A 23223-nucleotide genomic window follows, 5' to 3' on the forward strand; every position below is an offset into this window, starting at 1 on the left:
TTTTGTCAGGGACTCCAGGACTCTTAGAAATCATACATGGACTCTGCCCTTTCCAAACAGCAGTGGTCATTGTTCTGACAGGTGCTTCATTTTGCCAAAAGGCAGTAGCACCCATCTTTTCTATTGTGACAGCTTTTCTAGGATTAATCACCTATATGACACATATTTCATTCCTGGGAAAATATGAAATCTAAAAATTTATAGTCACCACATCTTAAAAGTATATTGTGTTTTTATGTTGAAGTGTTCCAAGAGCCTAATGTATATTATCTGAAGAACTTACAAAATTTTTTCAGTTGTAAACAAAATGTGGTATATCAAAAACAAAACAGCTCTTTCTTATACAATTTAAATTTCTAGTATTTTCTGTATATTATTTGCATTAATATTCAGGTATAGTTACAAGGAGAATCAAATCAAAGAATTAAAAATTTTCAGCATTGCCCAAACATTAAATACAACATACGCACCCCCCTAAGAATTATTTCCCTGGCTAGTAAGAAGATGAATGAGGTGGAAATGGGACTCTTGTCCCACCTATGTACAACTCTTCCCTTGAAGTATTTACTCAAATGCTTCAAATTATCCCAGAATAGACAATAAAAGCAGGAATTTGTCTTTGTTTCATATTGGCACTCTTCTCAAGAATTTAAGAAATCAATATTTTAAACATCTCTTTCAAAGTTACTTGCATCCAGGATCTTCTCTATGATGCCCATCTCAGCTGAATTTCTGTAGAATCCATATCCACATCTGTAAGTCTGAATTGGAAGTTTTTAGAGAAGTCAACTAGGTGAGCTAAAACACTGTATCAGCACTTTCTTTATAAATTATGGCCAAGCTTTGAAAAGTTCCAGCTAATGGCCATTTCCCTTTGACTCCATAGTTATATCCTTTTCTCAACAAAGTCATTTTTCATGAAGAAAAGTCTCTGTTTGCACTAACACAACTTCACTCTTTCTAGATATGGTAGACATAGGCAGGGGTCTATGCAGGTACCTGGTTATTCACTTGTTCTTTTAAACAATAACCCAGTTAATTAGCCTAATCCTGGCTAAGGAGAAGAACAAGCCTCCTACTGGAGGTTGAAAAAACTCTCTTCTTCAACACAGTGAAAAATTAGGATAAGATGGAAATGGCGTGGCTCCACTTTCTAAAACTAGAAATCCAAGAATGGTTTTTGGCAGACCTCGATTGCTAGTGTATGTATTTTAGTGGCCTTTTCTTTTGCTTTAGCAACCGGCAGAAACCTTAAAGAGCAATTTTTAAAAACTTAGTGTTATTTTTAAATATTGAAAATAACACAAAGCATGCTTGTGCTTTTATAGAGTTGAAATAAATGAAATGTGCCTTATCCAGTTTACATACACAACAATAAACTGAAACAAGGCATTATATAGTTCAACAGTTAAAAGCAAGGACTGTAAGGCCAGACTGCCAAGATTCAAATCCAAGCTCTACCACTTAAGAGTTATATAATGCTGGGAAAATTATTACTTAGACTCTACATACTTCATCTGTAAAATGGAAATAATAAAAGGATCTATTTATAGGATTTCTGTAAGGTTTGAATGAGTTAACATATGTAAAACCTTAGGACAGTATCTGGCACTTAGTTAACTATATAACAAATATGTATTATTAATACTATTGCTATTATTATTACTGAAAGTGATTCAAAATTTGATACTATTCCAATATTTAGGGCCATTTGATAAAATTTAATAGTATGGATCCCAGTTCAGCTTATTGACCACTGACTTAACACAACTTAGTCATACCTCAATATTTGAAGATATTTTTACACCCAGCAATACCATTCACTGCTTTTTACATTAATCTCTTTCAATTTAAAGTATTTAAAATATATATATACTTATACACATTAGACATGGTATGGAAAATCCAATCTGTTTTCAAAGAAGTTATGTTAATTAGGGATTAAATAAACTAATACACATAAAACAAGAAATAATATAACTCAGGAAAATGCTAAGCTGAACATAATCAGGTAATAAAAATGGGCAATAAAAACTACATTTTTAATTAATTGACTCAGCATTAGTTAACGAGAGGTAGCCTGACCCTACTTTGACATTGTGGGAAGAGGTAAAGACAGTGTCATGTTCAAGGTGAACCAAGTGGGGGCAACACTTTACACACTTAAAAGACCTCTCACTATTCTCTTTACCATGTGACAGGCAGGGTAAATATAGTGAATGATTCTGGATATAAAACCACAATGCCCTTCACATCACACACAGCCAGCCACAATCTTCATTCTTGAGGAATTTAAGGTCTAGTTAATTCAAGGAATAACACGTGGATCAGATATAAAATAGCAAATAACATAGTACAAAAAACCAAAAACAAATACCTAACAAAGAAAACAAGAAATCTGTTTTCACTGGTGCAATGTGAGAAAACATACTACATGTTGCTGAAGGCAAAAAAGAAAATTGGTAAGATGAGGAGCTCATTTTGTTTCTGCTAAAGCCTTGTGTTCTGTTTTTTCCTGCAGAATATTTTTTATAAAATAATCACCACCACAGAAAACATAATCTGGTACAGAATAGAACAGATACAGTAACAGTATGACGACTCTAAGCTTTAAATAAAGAGTCTACGTGTTCACTAGGGAGCTGGTTTCTGGGAAACTTTAATTTTCTATCGATGCCTAATGACATTAAGTGGATACACTCTAAAGTCTTCATACTCTCAATCAGATTTTCCCCTCTTCCATCACATATAACCCATTAAAATGAATAGAAATGTTACACTTACATGAAGAACAAATGTTAGCCAAGTAAACATAAGGAAAATGATGAATTTGAAAAAGAATGCCTATCTAACTAGAAAAGAAATGTAAATAGCTATGCATCCAAACTCCACTGCCACACACTGAGACAGGTTTCTCCAGGTCTCATAGTGCGGAGAGAGGGAAACACATAAACTGTATATGGTTAACAGTATGGGATTCCAAATCAGGGAGCCTGGGCTTAAGCCCCAGCCCTGTCCTCAGGCGTCATATAATTATCCATTTGACTTTAAATGTGTTACTGAGTTTCTCTAAGTTTCAGTTTCCTCATCTGTTAAAAAATATTAGAAAATACCAACCTTGTAAGTTTGTAAGAATAAGGAATTTATAAAAAATATTTGGGTGAATACCTGAAGTATAATAAAGGCTCAAAAATGATTGTTATCGAGAAGGCCTGATTCACCTGTAGCAATGTCCCCAATTATTGGATATGTCATCATATTTTAATGATATTCACATATTTACTCAAATGCATATAAGCACACACATATATAATTTACTACATACTGCCATGCCTTACTGATCAACTAATAGGCCTGAATCTTGGAACCAGTAACATACCAGTATTCAAATTTATGGCTACCCAATTTCAAAGCTGAGGACCTTAAATACTACTTCTGGAAAAATACTGACAGAGGGTAAGAAACTAGTTGGAGAATCCCCAATTTGTTAGGAATTATACTGTAGACCACAGCAGTATGATACTGGCACATCCATCCAGATCATCAATCAGACAAGTGGCCTTTTTCAGCCTCCTCATGCCTGTGCAAACCGGAGGTCTGGCCCATTTCTGTTGCATTTCCAGGCTAGTGTGAGCTTGCCAATCCAAGCACTATGGCAGATTTGGTGGCCAGAACTTCATGTTCAGGAATGTGGCATCTGGCTTCATTGCTCTGTCAACAACTTATCTCTGGATCCCTAGTGTCATTAATAAAAATGGGTCCCTATGTAAAGACCTACATATAACCAAGAGTGCTTCCTCTCTCCTGGAGCAGGACTGGTGTTAGGCCTGAGTCCCATAGGGTAGCAGAAAGGGTCCTTATGTCCATGTAATAGTCACAGCCCTGCAGCCCTGGATGCTGCATCAAGCCCAGGGCAGCTGCAGAACTGCGCTCATGCCTCCAGGTCTTAGCAGTCTCCTCTCACAAATAGGACCACAGCTTGGGCCTTATTGGAAACTGTAGCCCCCATATACATGCTCTACCTCTACCTTTCTCTTTCTTCCTACCTGCTTCTACTCTTTGAGAAGTCTTATTTTCAATAAGATTCTATACTCACTGATGAGAACATCAAGGTAATTGTCCTAAGAAAAAATATCATTCTATCTAGGGCATGTTGTGTTCTCCTCTGCCAAGAGCCTCTTGCCCACAAAGGCCTCTCAAAATCCAACAAGAGTCTGTGAACCCCAACAAAACCAATAAAGTACACTAATTTAGTGGTGCTCTTTGGGCTGCCCTCTCGTATGACACCTATTTGAGAGCACTCTTTTGTTCACAGACTTCTCCGATTTGATTGGAAAGCCCCCTCCTATCATCAGTCCCTATTTGGAAAGAGCCTACATCCTGGACTTTATCCTCTCCCTGTCTCTATCCTTTGAGAACTGAGACTCAGACATCTAAATTCCTCAAATAACCATGAGCACAAATGTTAACATTCCACATCGAAGAAAAAAGTAAAACTCAGCTTCCTTAATAAGTTCAGTATCTAAAACTAAAAAAACAGACTCTGTAAAAGGCCATACAAATGTCATGAGTGTCTTTGTGGGGAAAATAGAGCAACGGGGAAAATTCAGTAGGAATTCTTTATTACTTTCAAGAGAGGACTTACATGTACCATTTTGCTGGACCACATAACAACAGGCAGTTAGTGACTGGGGTTCTATTTCAAGGGACATTTAACCAGTAGTATATCTAAATCAGCATTGTTAGGAGTCATAAAATCATCCTACTGAATTTAGTCAATAATGTTACTACTCAGTAGGAAAACAAAACAAAGCAAGAGTTGTCATGGTAAAATCCCATCAGCATTCTTCACAGATATAGAAAAAAATAATTTTACGCTTTATATGGAACCAAAGAAGACCCCGAATATCAAAAGCAATTCTAGGCAACAAAAACAAAATAGGAGGTATTAATATGCCAGACATCAAACTATACTACAAAGCTGTAGTAATTAAATAAATCTGGTATTGGCACAAAAATAGGAATATTGACCAGTGGAACAGATGTGAGAATCCTGATATAAAACCATCCTCATATAGCCATCTAATCTTTGACAAAGCAGACAAAAACATACGCTGGGGAAAAGAATCCCTTTTCAATAAATGGTGCTGGGAAAACTGGATAGCCACTTGTAGAAGGCTAAAGCAGGACCCACACCTCTCACCTCTCACAAAAATCAACTCACGCTGGATAACAGACTTACACCTAAGGTATGAAACTATTAGAATTCTAGAGGAAAATGTTGGAAACACTCCCCTAGACATCAGCCTAGGCAAAGAGTTTATGAAGAAGTCCCCAAAGGCAACCACAGCAGCAACAAAAATAAATAAATGGGACATGATCAAACTAAAAAGCTTCTGCACAGCCAAAGAAATAGTCATGAAAGTAAACAGACAACCTACAGAATGGGAGAAAATTTTTGCATCCTATGCATCCGATAAGGGGCTGATAACTAGAATATACTTAGAACTCACGAAAATCAGCAAGAAAAAAATCAAATAACCCTATTAAAAAGTAGGCAAAGGACTTGAACAGAAACTTTTCTAAAGAAGACAGAAGAATGGCCAACAAACATATGAAAAAATGCTCAACATCTCTAATCATCAGGGAAATGCAAATCAAAACTACAATGAGATATCACTTAACTCCAGTGAGAATGGCCTTTATCAAAAAGTCTCCAAACAATAAATGCTGGCGTGGATGTGGAGAGAGAGGAACACTCCTACACTGCTGGTGGGACTGCAAACTAGTTCAACCTCTGTGGAAAGCAATATGGAGATACCTTAAAGCGATACAAGTGAATCTACCATTTGATCCAGCAATCCCATTGCTGGGCATCTACCCAAATGATCCAATGACACTCTACAAATAAGACACCTGCACTCGAATGTTTATAGCAGCACAATTCATAATTGCAAGGCTGTGGAAATAGCCCAAGTGCCCATCAATCCAAGAATGGATTAATAAAATGTGGTATATGTATACCATGGAGTACTATTCAGCTCTAAGAAACAATGGTGATATAGCACATCTTATATTTTCCTGGTTAGAGCTGGAACCCATACTACTAAGTGAAGTATCCCAAGAATGGAAAAACAAGCACCACATATACTCACCAGCAAACTGGTATTAACTGAGCAGCACCTAAGTGGACACATAGGTACTACAGTAATAGGGTATTGGGCAGGTGGGAGGGGGGCGGGTATATACATACATAATGAGTGAGATGTGCACCATCTGGGGGATGGTCACGCTGGAAACTCAGACTTGTTGGGGAAGGGGGGGAAAGGGCATTTATTGAAACCTTAAAATTTGTACCCCCATAATATGCCAAAATAAAAAAAAAAGAAAGTTCAACAAAGCATATGGAAATATGTGAGTAAATATCTTTACCTTAAATTGGACATCAGTTTTCTTGCTGTTTCCTTGACAGATGTGCTTTGAAAAGATGACAGGGAAGAAGCAACTTTACAACTACCAGTCACAAAAACTCTGTCTTTGTGTCCAGAACTTAGATTTATATCCTCCATTGGCACACTGGTTTATGATTTCAAAGTAGGAATCACATTAGATATTAATAATTTCAGAAACATTAGTATACAAGTTAGATTTTAATACATAACAAATGAAAGCAAGAACATATATATAATGCTGAAAACTGGCTCCTCTGTAGTTATATAAAATTGATTTTTAATTAGAAGACTTTTTATTTATTCTTGTTGTATATTGTTCAAGGTTTTTGGGTAGCCTCAATAGAACTGGTGATAATTTATTCTTAACAACAGTAGTCATATACTACTTGTCCCTTAGAAAGAGGATTTTAAACTTGTTATAACTATGAGATTTTTAAAATAAGCTTCATGATAACCAAAGCAGAAACCTATAACAGATCCATTAAAATTAAAAAGTAACGAATTAAAACATACTACCTGAGAAAAACACTTAACCACAAATGAATGAGACATTTAAAGTTCTATTTTAGCCTGAAAGAAATGCACAGAAATAAAAAAAGGAACATTAAGAGACATATTCAGTTGTGATCTGGAGAAACAAGAGTGTTCCAAGTGAAGTGCAATAATCCTGGGGTAGAAAGAGCAAGGACTACTCCAATAAGAATGAGAAAGAGCTGCTGTGGTGGAGTGAGCAGGAAGCTGAGGGACAGAGTTAAGGGGAAGAGAGGCCAGCGCTGGGGATCGCAAGGCACTGTGGGCATGGGAGGGACCGGGAATTTCTCTAAGCAGAGTGGACACCACCACTGGAGGGTTTCAGGCATGGGAGCAAGAGGACCTGACACAAGTTTTAAAAGAATACCTGACACATCCATCCAGATCATCAGACAAGCGGCCTTGCAGCCTCTGGCTGCAGCACAGAGAATAACTCACAGCGAGGATGCATAAAATAGTGTAGTATGTTAATGAGACTAAAACTTCCAGTATTGTAGGAACAAAAAAGTGTAAGAGCACTGGGGGTGGTACAACATGGGAGATGAAGCTGGGTAGGTAGGTAGGGTCAGATCCCACAGGGTTTTGTTTGTCAAGTAATAAGGATATAAGGATATTTTTGTAATCCTTTCATGCTGACATCCTTAAATTAAGATCACAGCTCTAGAGAGTTTTATATGTTTATGCTCTGAGAGCCTTTCAAAAATTGAATAATAGTTCGTATCAAATGAAATGTGCTTCTACTGTCAACAGTTCTTTGGCATTAACTATACTGTCTAACAACAGCTGTTTTTTTTTTAGGATTAAGAACATTATATAAACTAATGCCTAATTGTTTGTTAAAGAATACTTAACACAATGTCTGAATGCTTATTAGTTATGACCTCCTTTATGCTGAAATTTTATTAAGGAAGTCTTTTTTTGTTTTTTAACTATTTTAGCGATGCTGGAAATTCATGCTGGCATTGGGGGTGAAGGGTAACATGCACCACACCAGAGCACAGGAGGTTTCTCTCTGAACTGTTGTTTCCTCTTCTGCCAAATGATAATAAAGCCTACCTCAGAGTTGTGCTGACGATAAAAAGAGATATACAAAGAATTTAGCTCAATGTTTAGCACTAGTAAGTGCTCAACAAACAGTATCTAATTATTATTATTATGACCATCTTTATCAACACTACCATTAGTAAAGTGTTTGATGAGGTTCTCCATTAAGACTGTTTTAGATGGACTGTAGTTCTAATATTCATGTTGTAGTTATGAGCCAACAGTGATTAAAAACACAAACACAGACACAAATGTGTTTAGTTTTTGGATGACTCTTAAATTTTAACTTGAATTTTAATAAACAATCCTATGTTAAAGCACTGCCCATAGGAAGGCCTAGCAACAGCACTGGGGGAAAATCATATCATTTATTCAATCAATAAATATTGCTGAGTGCCAACCACGAGTCAGGTGCCACTTTGGGTACTAGGGGCACAGGAGTGAGCAAGACAGTCCCTGTTCTCATGGAGTGATATCTTCTAGTGCAAAATAGATAAAACAAGCAAGCTAGAATGAAAACTGGCAAAAGAAATAGATGAGTAAATAAGATACCTTAAAATAGTAATAAGTGCTTTGAAAAAACTGAAGCAGGATGATAAGATCGTGACTTATCAGAAGTAGGGTGGGCTATTTTAGATAGAGTCATCAGGGAAGACCTCTCAGAGGCTTAGAGTTATGAAGAAGACAAGACATGGCCCTGTCTTTAAGGATCTGGTATGCAACAGGAAGACATATTCAAATACACAATTCCACTTGACTCTGGGTTGTTGTTCACCATTGTGCGTCAGAACATAGTTGATATTTAACAAATAATTATTTAAGTTGAACAAATTACAACACGATCTGATCACTGCAACAGTGGCTCTGTGAAACCTGAGTTTACCTGGGAGGGTTAGGAAGACCCCAAAGAAGGGACTTTTTTAAATTGGGATTTGAACAAAAGGGTAATCAAGGTCAATCAACTTATGATACAAGTTGCAGAGGGCATTCAAGTAAGGAAGTAGCATACACAAAGAGAGGGAAGGATATAATAAAACAGAACTATAAGTGACTTAGAACCTCTGGGAAGCAAAGCAGGGGATAAAAGAAGAGGCTGAAATGAAGAGGATTTGTGTCATGCTAAGGAGTTTGTAATTTACCTTAGAACACTATACACTGTTGGTGGGAATGTAAATTAATACAGCCAACTATGGAAAATGGTATGGAGATGTCTCAAAGAACTGAAAATAGAACTACCATTTGATCCAGCAATCACAATACTGGATATTTGCCTAAAGGAAAATACATCACTGTATCAGAAAGATACCTGAACTCTTATTTTTATCACAGCACTGTTCCTAATAGCCAAAATACGAAATCAACCAAACATCCATCAACAGATGAGTAGATAAAGAAAACGTGGTGTATTTTCTTTATCTTTTACCATAGAATACTACTCAGCCATAAAAAAAGAAGGAAGTCATATCTTTTGCAGAAACACAGATGGAAGTAGAGGCCATTATCTTAAGTGAAATAACTCAGAAATAGAAAGTCAAATACTGCACGTCCTCACCTTTAAGTCGGAACTAAACAATGTGCACACACGAACATAGAGTGAAGAAATAGACACTGAAGACTAGAAAGGGTGGGAAAGTAGGAGGGTGAGGGGTGGGAAATTACCTAATGGGTACTACATACACTAATCAGGTGATAGTTACACAAACAGCATGGGATTTGGATTCAGAGAAATTGGATCTGAATGCCTGGAAAGCAGCTTAGATAGGTTGTAGTTAAGGATAAGGGTTTACTTCCCTGAAAACATTTTTTTAGTTCTATTGGATACCTAAAATATTCAACTGATTTTATTTTAAAAGAGACAAAATTCTCAAGTCAAGAAAATTCGAACATACTATGATTAGATTCAAATGTATGTATGACAATAAGATAATGAGCCACACAGAAAAAAAATCAGTTCATGATATCATAATCATACCTTATACATGTGCGACATTTTCAGTTCTCAGACTACATTACAATAATTTGAATTGGTTACTTGCTGTGGGTAGGAAGTTAAGCCTGCTTCATTTGTTTATTCTCAAATCCTCACAAAAGAAAAGGCTTAGGGAAAAGGTATATTTCTATTCTTTCTTGTCTGTGTTGTAAAATTTCATTCTATTCTTGATTGTCTTTGTTGCTGTTATTTCTTTCCTCTTGTATTTAAACACTGATAATTACTTTTCAACAGTATAATTACGCTCACTTGGAATCTGTATAATTGTAGTACACTCACCTTTTCCAGTTAGGCAATGAAGAGTTTCTTTTTATTGCTGGAGCATCAATGTACAGCTCCTGTTTTTCTTTAAAAAACAGACAAAATAATCACATTTTGGTGATGGCACAGTAAACTTAACCAAAAGAAATGTTAGTAGTATATTAACTATCTATATATAATTTGGATTTATATTCAAACTGCCATTTATAAAACTGTACCAATTTTAAGGCAATTTATAATATGTTCTAAAAGTAATTTATAATAATCTTTTATTATAATAAAGTATATATAATAATCCAAGAGCCTCTATAACATTTTTCCAGTAGTTTTTTAATTAGTATTTATTACCTTCAATAATGGATGACTGATTAGGGCAGTTCAGATTCCCTACTTTCACCAGCCTCTAGCACCCACTGTCTCCCAGATTCAAAGATATTCTGACAGATCACAGTGAAAAATGTGTCTGCAGTACAGAGTTGAACTTTAAAGCAGGAAGAGACCTAGAGCTATCAAGTCTGTCTTTTCACTATGGGAACCTAAGAATTACAGGTTCAGAGAAATTGATGATTTGTTTCCAGTCCACGGCAAAGCAGAAATCCTATGATCCTCTCAGATTGGTTTTGGGGTGTTTGGGGGACAGTATAAGCAATGAATCAATCTGTCCTCCTTCTACCTATCACTAGAATTCTCTGTTATAACTGCCCAGGTATCTTGTTTCACTAAGTAAACCTTTGCCAACAAGATTAGGGCTATTGAAAGTCAAGTAGAACTGGATAGCAACAAGAGAAGTTTTAGTTGGTGGGTAAATGGCTGATGAGCTATCTGACTCTTTTAAAGAAAATATAAAAAAGAATAACCAAAGGTTTTCCAAGCACACTGTTGGCACCATTGGTTTTACTCACTGACTTGCAGGCAAAGAGAAATTTTTTAACCCAACAGCCACCTAATGCATAATTACAGTCATTTGAAAATATTTCACAATTTGTTCCTGCCAAACCCAGGATAAGCATTTGAAATTAAATAATAATTTTAGCATCAAAATTGTATTAGCAATTTGTCTACGATTTGGAAATCCAACAAGACCACACTACAATTTGGAAATCCACAGTAATAGTTTGAAATGTCTATAAAAGATTGGCTTTAAAATTAAGAGACCCTTACAAAAGAAATCCTGGTTGTAGAATTACAAATTACCGTAATTAAGATGTAAAAGAAAGAGTGTGATTTCTTAGGAACCTCACTAATGGGTTCAAACATAAAATTGTGAATGAATAGTTGATTGGGTTACTTAAGCAAGGAAGCACGAAATATGGAAGAGCTTACTACCAAAAGTGAACACAAACTAATGGCATGGATTGATAGAAAAAAGGATCAGGATTAGTGAAACCAAATGAGCCAAGACTTGCTGAGAAAACTAAAGAGTGCTCTAAAACTTATTTCAGAATGAGACAATGACAATAAAAATAATTGATGTGCTGCTTGGGCCCAATGGTATACTATTAAAATAAAAGGCAGAATAGCATAATACTAATATTATAATATATAATAAAAGAATTACAGTAATAACAATGAATAAACAGTAAGAAACTAAAACACTTTGAGTCCAGTTTTTCTCCAGTTTCTCTACCTACGAAATTATTATTGGATTGACTATTATAAAATGGCAACTTAAGTCTTTAAACAGTTCAAGTCTTTTACTTGAGCTACATTACATAACATGGATATGAAGAAACTAATAAATGTGCTTGTTGAACTACTCTTAGGGAATCTCAGAGGAACCAAGAAAAGCAGGAAAGGTACTTAAAGATTGAAAATAGGGGACAGTCAATATAATTTTCAAAACAAATTCTGAAAATTATAGAACTGATATCAATCTTCAGCAAAATTCTAAATAGAATTCAAGGCAGACTGTGGAAATTTTAGGCAGTGTGGCAATGTTAAGGATACTCTTCTCAGCCAGGAATCGTCTCTGCCCCTGCGAAACACATGAGATTGGCAGCTTACCCTCTCTTCACCCCTATTCCCACTTCTGGAACAACAAATTCAATTTTTTAAAATCCAAATTGCTGAGGAAGTTCTGATCTGTAACTCAGGCTGTCAAATAAGCCATATTGAAAACACCTCAAATATTATAGGTAATATATATATATATATATATATATATATACATATACTGAATTTTTTTACCTTTGTTTATAAGAGGAATTTCCTTTTTTTCTTGTTTCAATGAAACATCGGTGTTGCTTTTATTTAAAACCTGAAAAATAAGCTCTTTATTTAAAACCGCACAAAAGCATAGGACATAATATGAGGTTAAGGAAAGACCCTGAAGAGCAGTGCCCATGTCGGAGAAGAGAGATCAAAGCGTTACCAGCAGTAAAGTTACACGCATTTACTAAGGGAGAGAACCGTCACGTTGTAGAAAACCGTACTGGTATGCATCTCAAGGATGACTGAACTTTCATTGTTGTGTCTACTCCTATTGCTTCTCTAAAAAGATTTTTACATTTCTACCAATATTTGCACAGGTATTTTTAAAATCAGTATTTATACTGATGTAACAATGTCTCCAACAAACAAGTCAAGTATTTGATTCACCAGGAACAACCATGGAGCCTTTATTGTTTTGAGGAGGCTTAGTTCACCCCTGGCTGCTGGAAAGCAGACATGGAATGGAGCTCAACATCCGTGCAAAGAAAACCTGGGGGAGGTGGGGATGGGGTTGGGGAGCCAAGCTGGAATGTTGGTGGATGGGACATCTCATTTTCTGACAGAATCCCAGGGAAGCTGCATGAAAGGGGCTGCAGAGCCTTAATGCATTGGATGCAGAAGCCAGGAGGGTTGGTGGCACCTGGAGTGATGGGATGGCATGTGTGATGTGGGGAGTAGTGGTGAGAGGGTGGGGATTAGTAGAGGGAGAGATGGGGGGAGTGTGCCATTCATAAGCCACGGCTGCCATCCCTTTGGGAAACCAGAAAGGTCCATTTACAAGGCTCACATATAACAGACTTCCTTAGATGAGAAAGAGAATGTGTGTTTAATGTCCTTCAGGGAAAGACACCCAGGATGCTCCCTTTACATATTTTGTAAATCTGTGAGAAGATGGAGGAACAGGCAGTTAAAAAAATAAAAATAAATTTAAAAAAAGGAAGAAAGGAAGGAAGGAAGGAAGGAATTAATTTTCTTTGGTAACTTTTTCTTATGATGAAATCAGGAAGGAAGGGAGGGAGGGAGGGAGGGAGAGTGGGAGGGAGGGAGGGAGGGAGGGAAGGCACAAGCTCCAGTCTACTACTTGATCTGAAGCCCCCTAAACACATGCTGAGACACGCCCCTGTTCCCCTATCTCTGTTACCTGGCACCAGGCGTGGACCTGTCAGTTTTTTGAAGCATACTCATTGTGCATGTATGCTTCCCCTTTCATGCCCCCTCTGACCTGCTAAACAAACATGGCATAGAGAGGATGTCATCCCTTTTTTTCCCCCCTCCCAGGAAACAAAGGAGTATTTTTACACAGCATTCTGGAAACTGGTCTGTGAGGAAGGAGGTTAAATGGGCACACATGTAGCCTAGCAACGAAATAACTGTGTAGCTGTCCATCATTGCCATTTTCTATTTCACCCAAATCAAGAGAAAGAAAAGCTTTGTGTGTAGGGAAGAATAAATAAAACTGCTTCTAAGCTACTTTTGTCTATTTCAAAATATTTTTAGACTTACAATGTAAACAAGTGCATGCTCCAGGAAGTAATTAAAATGCATATGTTTTAAAGATTTTGCAAAAATCTTGAAAGTGACTTTAAAATGTACGTTTTTATCTTATTTATTTTTGATAAGACAGAAAATTTAAAGTTTTCTTCTGATGTGCTGGTATATAAGAAAAGTCTACATGATATTAAGTGTTTCTGACTTTGGCCCAAATATTTTTTGACCAGTTTACGAGCAGCATAGACAATTTTCAGCAATAATTAACAGCAACCACAAGATAAGCTTAAGAGAGGAACTATCTATTGCCTTTAGTTATAACCACTTTGTTATAATCCATGATAATTATACTCAAGATACGTTAATTTTCTTTGGTAACTTTTTCTTATGATGAAATCAGACAAGAATAAAGTATCCAAGATTAACAAAAATGACACTACTCCCAGAAGAGAACTTTTGTTGTTAATGTTGTTAACACAGCCTCATGAAATTAATTACCTTTGTATTCTATTGCTTAGTTCTCTGCTTTGAGCTCTGCCTTGTTAGGGCTGTTTTCATTAAAATCAGGTATACACCCCCTCGACCTCAAAAATGTTACTTGTACAAAGCTTTACCATCTCTATTACAGGAGAGATTTCTTTTCTTTTCCTTTCCTGTATTTTTTTTTATTCTTTAGATTAAAAGCATAGAAATATTTAAAAGATTTCCAGACAAACAATTTACAGCCTATACTATTTATTTTTAAATAACATTATGTAAATATATTATTTTATAGGATGCTACCTTCTATAAAAATGTAGTTGTAGCTTGAGGTTATGAATTCTTTCAAGCTGAAACGAGAAGACTTATAGTTGTCTTCTTGATGACATTACTTGTATATTTTGATCTTAGTTATGCAGATTTCACATACATTACTTCATTTCATTATAGATATTTTTTTCAGTCAGTCTTAACTGTGCTTCATACTCTACAGCTTGGGGATGACTCTTTCCTAAGATTTTTACCTAAATTATGAAATGAATAACACCTCCTACACAGCAAATGAGATTATAGTTAAGTCTTAACATGGGGTTTAAGACACCTTAATTAAAGTCATGTTAACAATGAGCAGGGTGTGATTTATCTGTTCTCCAAGGGCTACAATGGATCAGCATAACACTGCATGCTCAATTTTGTAAAGTATCTACTTAAGAAGACAAATAAATCATAAATACGTTAGAAAGGGGGAAAAAAAAAGAACATACCATGGGCAGCTGTGTAACACCTGTCTAATTTAATTGCTGTTAAGAAAGCTTCAGAACTGGATGATGTCACTTTATCTGGTTTCTTTTCTTCTATTTCTTTACCCTCCACATCTACCTCAAGCACTTACTATTTTCAAGGACCCATCAAGGCTACCAGACCAGTAAATGCCTTCCTGCCAAGTTCAAGGATGCTTTCTGTTTGTACTCTCCCACCTTTTACAGTATGTTCTAGGCCCTCCCCTGTAGTCATTAAGTTACTCGGTAACACTGAACTCCCAGTGTGTGTCAGAGAATGTGATGGTGAAGAGTTGGAAGCCTTGCCTTTATGGATCTTATGTTCTGCTGAGGGAGAAAGATATTAAATAAATTAAAAGGTAAATATGGAATATAATATCAGAGGAGGGAAGTTCTGTGAAGAAAAATAATACCAGTAAGAGAGAGCAAGGTAGTGGCTGCATAATCTGACCTCTCTTCCTCTGTTGTCACCTCACACCCTTCACTTCTCTGCTCTAGACACTCTTCCCCAAACATGCCAGGCACACTCCTCTGTCCAGACTCTGGCTTGCTGTTTGCTATGGATTTGTGTGTCCCCCCAGCTTTTCCCTAGCCTTTCCTCCAGCATCCCCTCAGTGGGGCCATCCTTGCCATTCTGCCTAACGCTGCAACTCACCTTCGCCACATCCAACACGGGTACCTCCTGTCCCTGTCCCTTGCTTTGTTTTTCTCCTTAGCACTTACCACTATCTACCACACAACATGTAACTTATCATCTCTTGTCTATTGTCTTATCCCCCCGCTAGCATGGAAGCACCACAAGAGCAGGGAGGATTGCCTGTTTTGTTTTGTTTTCTTCTGCTGGGTCCCCAGTGTCTAGTAACTGATATTCAGTATACTCACAGAATAAAAGCAAGTAAAAAAATCAAGTCATGGAAATACATGTGCTGCTGACAGTAGTGATGGGGGCAGTGTTGGTAGTGCAGTCTAGGCAGAGACAACAAAGGAAAGGTTTAGGATTACGTTGCTTGCTCTCTTTCTCCACCTGTGTTATTTTTCTTCACAGAACTTACATGAACTGATACTATATTACATTATTTATCTTTTTATTTCTTTAATATCCCTTAGGGTATTGGAGGCCAATGAAAAACATGGCAGCTACAGTGGACTGAGAGAAGAGATGAGTGTTGCAGTTTGAGGCCTCAAAAAACATCAGGTCAGGTCATTTAGGGCCTTGGGAGCCACAGAAAGGATTTTGTTCTAAGTATGAGGAGAAGCCATTGGAGACTTTTGAGCAGAAAAAAGGCATAATATTACTTGTATTTTGGATGTAATACTCAGATTTTTAGATGGTAGAGGCCAAGAGAAGCAGTGAGATCATTTACAGAGCTATTGCTGTAGCCCTGGTAAGAGATGTTGGTGAGCTGGCCAGGGTGGTACTGTGGAGGTGGTAGACTAGGTTCTATGTTGGCTTGAATGCAGGGTGAGAAAGAAGACTAGAAATCCAGATGATTACCAGGGTTTGGCCTGAGTAACTGTGAATGGTGGTGCCATTTATTGAGTTAGGGAAGCATGAAGATGTCTCTTGGAATTCTTTCCTCTCTTGCTTTCCATAGCCTTCTATGTCTCAACTCTCCCTGGGTAATTTATTCCTTTTCTGTCTACTCTCAATCCCTCAATGAACCTATTTCAGGAGTTAAGCTACACTCTTTATGCAAACAATGGCTTCATCAGTGTCATCAACCCTAACTTTTCACCTGTGCTCCAGTTACTTCCAACTGACCTCCTGACACTTACACTCCAATAACTTGTTTATACTTCAAATCCTCAGTCCTAACTTTGCCCACTTAGTCTGATTCCCTTGGTCAACTCTTCTCTGTTTATGTATAATACCATTTTTGCTCCAGGTTTCCAACTCAGAGCTGCTTTCATTATTTAGTCTTGTATATTCCTTACCAAGTTGTACCATTTTTCCTTCAAAATTTCTTAAGGTTTTCCTTGTTTTCTTATGTTACAATTTATAGGCAGCAGCATCCTACTTGTTTTTGTTGGTCTTTAGTTGCTTTTCTTTTTAGTCTAAGTGATTATTACAATCTGATTAAGTTCTTTAAACAAAATCTCCGTGATTAGATGTTCCTTTTCAAAACCTTCCCACGGGTCCTGCCTGGTTACTATCTTGGGCACAAACTCTTTATCTGGCTTTCAAAGCTCTTAATGTGATTCTAAGTTATCTTGACATAATTTTAATATGTTTTAACCAAAATCCTCTGTTATGGTCAAAATATTCTCTTTAGAATTCCCCAGAAGCACCATATATACGTTTGTTTCCACACCTTTGCCCATACGAAGGTTCAACCTGGAATGTCCTCTCTCCTCTGTTCCTTTCTTAAATGTTTTATTCATTTTTTAAGATAAGCCCTACTCTTTCCAAAATTTTTTTTGTTGTTGTTACTCCAGCACATATTGATTTCTTTCTTCCTCTGAACAATGAGCAACAGTAAGCTGTATACAGTTTATTATTATTACTATTATTAACAGCCAAGTATGTTATGTACGTGAGCCAGATAAGACTGGGATCCTATAGCAGCCTTCATTCTTGCCATGACACTTGAAAGCAGAACTCAAAACTTGGCTCCATTCCTCCAGCAAGGAGGACTATGTGCTGCCCTCAAAGAAGAATGTTGTTTCTATGCAGACCATACGGGAGTTGTTAGAGAATCTATGGCTAAGGTCAGGGAAGGGCTTGCCCGCCGCAAACAGGAATATGAACAGCAAGCAGGTTGGTTTGAGTCTTGGCTTAACAGTTCCCCCTGGTTAACAACGCTACTATCCACCCTACCAGGCCCACTCATTATGCTAATCTTAGTCCTTACTTTCGGGCCGTGTGTAATTAATAGACTAGTAGCTTTTGTGAAAGAACGGATAAACACTGTCCAGCTACTAGTATTGCAACAACAACATCAGCAGCTACGGTCAAGTGCTATAGAACTAGAGCACCTAAGAGACCTTGAGGACAAGCAGGAGTGCTCGTCTGCTACCTAGAGAAAGGGGGGAATGTAGGGCAGAGGAAGAGCAGAGGAATTTTTCCAATTGTCGGGAATTTACTTGGGTGGGGCAATGAGCTAACTGCAAACTTTTGCTTCTGGTCATTGCTTGCTTGCTACACCGCTGTATGGGGAATTATGGGATGAGGTCAGTGAAGCATGGGCAACTGGCCCATCAGAGGGCAACCAACCCGCCAATTATTTCAAAAGGCAATAGTGGGCAACCGATCATTTTAAAGGTCAACGCATGATCCATGCATGATCAGCTTGTGCGCAGCTTGTGCACCATGGGGATAAAAGGCATGCCATTGTTCCGGTCGGGGTCCTTGCCTGCGAGAGTGGCCACTGTGCTGGTGCTCTGGGGCTTGGACCCTGGCTAGCCAGAAAATAAACCTCCTCTTGTGTGATTGCAAAAAAAAAAACAACCAAAAAAAAAAAAAAAACTTGGCTCCATATCCCCAAAACAAATCCAACTCTACAAAGCATTAATAAATATACATATTTTTACTGAAGAATGTGTTTGAAATGGAGAAAATGATTATATATAACAAACAATTTTAAATTACCATTAAAAATTTTTTTAAACAACTTCTATTGCTAGATGCCTCATCTCTCTCTGCACACCTTCCTTATTCAGTCACCCTGGTTCTGCAGCCCCAGGTTTTTCTCTTCCGGGATTACTCCTCACCTCCATCCTCCACACAAGGTCACTCTTTAGCTCTCTCTTTTTTATTTTTCCACAAAGCAATTTTAAATTCTCAATTTTCATTCTCTTCGCTCACCCAATAAAGGGGGAATTTGCCTTCTTTAGAATAACAGAAGGTGGCTTTTTAAAAAGACTTTTTATAACACAGGAATCATTTTCATTCTATCACAAATAAATCATCCCATTAATTCTCAGAACAACCTTAACAGTAGGTGATGTTATTTCCATTTTATATATAAGAAAATAGAAGATCAAAAGTTGATACAAGTCACAAGTGGCACGTAGGTCTGAATTGGAACCTGGGTCAGTTTGTCAGTTTGCAGAGCCTGTCTCCTTTCCATAAAATAATGTCACTTCATGCTTTTGTAAAACTGCCTTCCAATTTTCCTATTCCTTCAAGGCAAGGATCATATACTATCTTTTGATGTCCCTCAAAATCCCTAATATAGCATTGGTCAATAAATTTGTCTTAATTGGCTCATGGTTGCTGATAGTTCACACACTGGCACTTGAATATTTAGATTCATCGTAAGTTACCTATGAGATTTTCCTTCAGGTCAGGGACTATATTACATCTTGGTTTTGATTCTGTCTGTAAGTCTGTTGGAGACTTAATGAACAATGCTATGGAGGGTAGGTATGGACAATTTTTCCTCCAAAGCCCTGTGGCAACTTTGGTTCATACTTTCTTGTAGAAGGTCTGCTCATGAAATTTCTGGTATTGTTAGCAATTATCACAGTGTTATATAGGTTCACAAAGAGGCATCATCAACCAGGAAAGTTGACTGAGAAATGGCTTGCTTCAGAAATTAAGGCAACTTTAATAATCTGAAATCATGTTATTATAATACCAATGCAGTATTTTATTAAAAATAAACAAACAAAAAACAACTTCAGTAAGGAGTCAGAAAAATGATATGTCATTAGGGTGAATGCAGCTGATTTAAGGACTGACTATGCAGGTTATTTGCTTTTCTTCTTTTTTGTCTGCTTTTGGGTTACATAGTCACCTTTTTAATCGCACTGTCATGACTCATGGCCATTTAGTACTAATGCCCAAACAGGGTATTTATATTAAGAGTTGTTTTTGTTTCTTTGGCCACCATAAACCATAAACCTAAATGTTAGCAACTCATCAGCTCCTCCAGATGCTCCTCACTTTTTACAACATACTGTGGAGGCCCTGTCAATGACCCTAAAAATTTAGAGTGCACTGATGCTTCCCTGAGCTGGAATATCAGTCTCTTTTGAAAGATGCCCCAACAAAGCTAACCAGGTACAAGCGGTAAAGGACTTATCTCAGTTTCGAGACAGGGAGATAGCTCCATCCCCTCATTGCTTTATTCATATAACTTTCTTGAGCTCCATAAAGTGCTACACTGTGTACAAGGTGCTGGAGATGACATATTTCGTAATAAATACCAGAGGCTCCATTGCCAAACTCTCAAAATACTTCTGTCAGTGGTGGCCTGGCCATCAAGTTGTTAAAAATGTCTGCAGATTAGGAAAATAAAACAAATAGACTTGCCAGTCTGTCCCTGAGGCCAGCTGCAAGCCAAATAAAGACCTAAATGACCACAGAGGACAAAATGATAAAATTCAATCAAAAAAGCTGTATGGTTCCTGGTTATTAAACAAGGTAGTCAAATCTAACCTTAATATAAACCACACCATAGATACTCTTTCCTATTTTAGCAACCTGAGTTCACCTGTGATATTCAGAAAATATGAAAAAAACACAAACACTAGTATTTCAAAGAAAGGCAAATGTTGCTTCACATTAGAATTAGAACATCTGCACAATGTCAATTTGGAGTATGTGTTCCAGCAAGATGAATAAAAGCATGCACATGTATTTTTAAAATAAAGTTAGTACTTTATCACTCTGACTTGAATCTCAGCAAATTATTCCTACTCAAATTCTGTAATTGCTGGCATTGGTAATTTTATTCCCCTGGTGTTCCTGAATTTTGCAGCTTTCTTCAAATTGATCATTTGCTTTCCCGACCATCTGTTGTGGTCTGGCAACCTAATTTTCCCAGTTGCCTTTTAGGACATATCCCCTAGGATATTTAGTCTGTATGGTCGCTTGTTATTTCTCATCTGGTGATGTAACTTGAATGGACTGCTTGTGGTCATCTAGTCCCACTGTTTCGTTTTTATTTTTATTGCTTATATTAAGCATGATGTAGTAACAACTGATCAGACTGTATCATTTTGGGCAGGCACTGATAATGCCAGATCTGTTCCCAGTTCTGGGGTGCTATAGAATTTGCCTGAAGTAAAGTTGAACTGCCAATTTATCACATAGCAGTGTACAGGTTTTAACTGAACTTATACAAACCCTTAATTACAACAGTACCACAGGGCATGGCTCCAGTAACAGTGGAACTATAGTAACATCTACTCAGACATTGATTCTCCTGACAAAACCTGGAATGCCTATAAGAAGTGCTAGAAAAGAATTTCTACTTTCTCCCCATCTAGGATTAACTAGGACAAACCTGAACTTTACACATAGGTTTGGAAATGCTTGAGACAGAAAACAGTTCCGAATATGCAGTATTCATTAAAAGAGAGGGCAGGACGTGTGTTTTGAGCAAGAGAAGATAGGAAATAGGATTTTCTGGAGGCCAAAGGTAAGACAGCACCAGCTCATGGGAGGGTTTGGTGGTAAATTATGACCACAACCACATTACTAGAGTGATAATCTTGGACAAGAAAAAGACTGTCTTTTCCAAGAGCCAGGAATTAGTGGAGGAGAAGATGATCCTGATGACTATTAATTGGACTCTAGGTTGACTAGGAGGAGAAGTCAGGCCTTAAGAAGAAAATAACCACATTGTATAGGTCATATTTAAGGTGAATAAGTTGAGGAACTGACTAAAGGCAATTTAGCTTAATCTGGGAAAGAGTGGACAATGGATTGGTCTTTTAAAATTGATTCAAGACTCTTTGGCTGGAGATGCCTATATGAAACTTTGGAAACCTGTCTAAACCTAAATGCTTAAATGTTAGCTAGTGCAGTATATATGTGTACCTTGAAATCTTCACGCCTGAGTAAAGTATATATATGTACTTCAGCTGACCTGAGTAGAATGAGCTGCCTAAACTGATGTAAAGGAGAGTTATGAAGGTGAAAGATAAAGGAAAAAGTCATAATGAGGAGTAATTTAAAAAGTAGGAGCTGAAGTCAAACAGCTGGAGCTCAAGGTGGCCACTTTCTGGGAGTGTTTTATTTTCCCCACCTGTAAAATAAGGATGAAAAGAGGAGAAAAGAAGAGAAAAACCCCTCAGGTTTTTAAAAGGTGAGATGAGATGATACCTGGGAAGAACAGTACCTGAGTTTCACCATGGCCACAGAGAAGGAGGAAAGACTAACTCCACTAGACCCACGTGCCAGCACATATATAGTAGGACTTCAGAACGATTCAGTTTTCTAGGGTCAGAGATGATACATTTGGATCACACTAGTTACCCTGAAATGGTGGTGATAACTGTAGCTGTGCTAACAAGATTGTGAGAGATAATGAAAGAAGATTGCTGTAGTGCAGATGGAATCCCCCACTAAATGTCTCCCAAGGTCCAACTGGGGTCTATCTAGGACATTCTGAAAGGGATTGAGATGTTTTTTAAAAAACTCCTCATTATTTTCATGACAGTTTTTTAATCTCCAGAAAATGCCTAAAGATTTAAGTGAATCCCAGTTGGAAACTTCCACAGCTCCAAATAATGGGCAAGGTCTTACCAAGAACAATCTCTTCACATTCACTTTGAAACTAAATGGCCTACATTGGCTAAAAGGCCAAGCATAAATTAACATCAAAAGGGAAAAATGCCACGGAAGTGACACCAACAACATATATGACTAAAAGCAACTGGAGATGAGGCAAATGAATCCCAACACCATATGGATGATTTACGAGCATGTTAAATGTGAGGCATGGAATAGAACAAAATGACAGATGTTAAAAATGACCAGAAAATAAGGATTATCCCACTGGGAGAAGACAAAACAGAAGAATGTGCTTTTTAAAAATAGCTTCACTAGACCATAGGCCTTAGAGTAAAAAATTATGAAGAGTATTCAATCTAGAATTGGGAGGTGAGGGGGAGTAGATTAGCAAACAAAACTATTAATATTATGACAGTGAGCTAAGCTGCAAGGTGATATTGGAGAATGAATAATCATATGGCTGAAATAATCATCAATGGTAAGATTAAATATAAATCTGAAAATTAACCAATACTATTATCA

General features: G+C 37.2%; 1 protein-coding gene across 1 annotated transcript in view; it reads right to left on the reverse strand.

The window, feature by feature from the left end:
- MORC1 (MORC family CW-type zinc finger 1) overlaps positions 1 to 23223 on the reverse strand; it is a 179591-nt gene that overhangs the window by 14314 nt on the left and 142054 nt on the right. Inside the window, 4 exon segments of the mRNA XM_075998393.1 lie at positions 6433 to 6576; positions 9167 to 9175; positions 10297 to 10363; positions 12466 to 12535. Coding sequence (XP_075854508.1) covers positions 6433 to 6576; positions 9167 to 9175; positions 10297 to 10363; positions 12466 to 12535 — 290 coding nt within the window.

Source organism: Microcebus murinus, chromosome 1, assembly GCF_040939455.1.
Source record: "Microcebus murinus isolate Inina chromosome 1, M.murinus_Inina_mat1.0, whole genome shotgun sequence".
In the NCBI taxonomy this organism is placed as follows: domain Eukaryota; kingdom Metazoa; phylum Chordata; class Mammalia; order Primates; family Cheirogaleidae; genus Microcebus; species Microcebus murinus.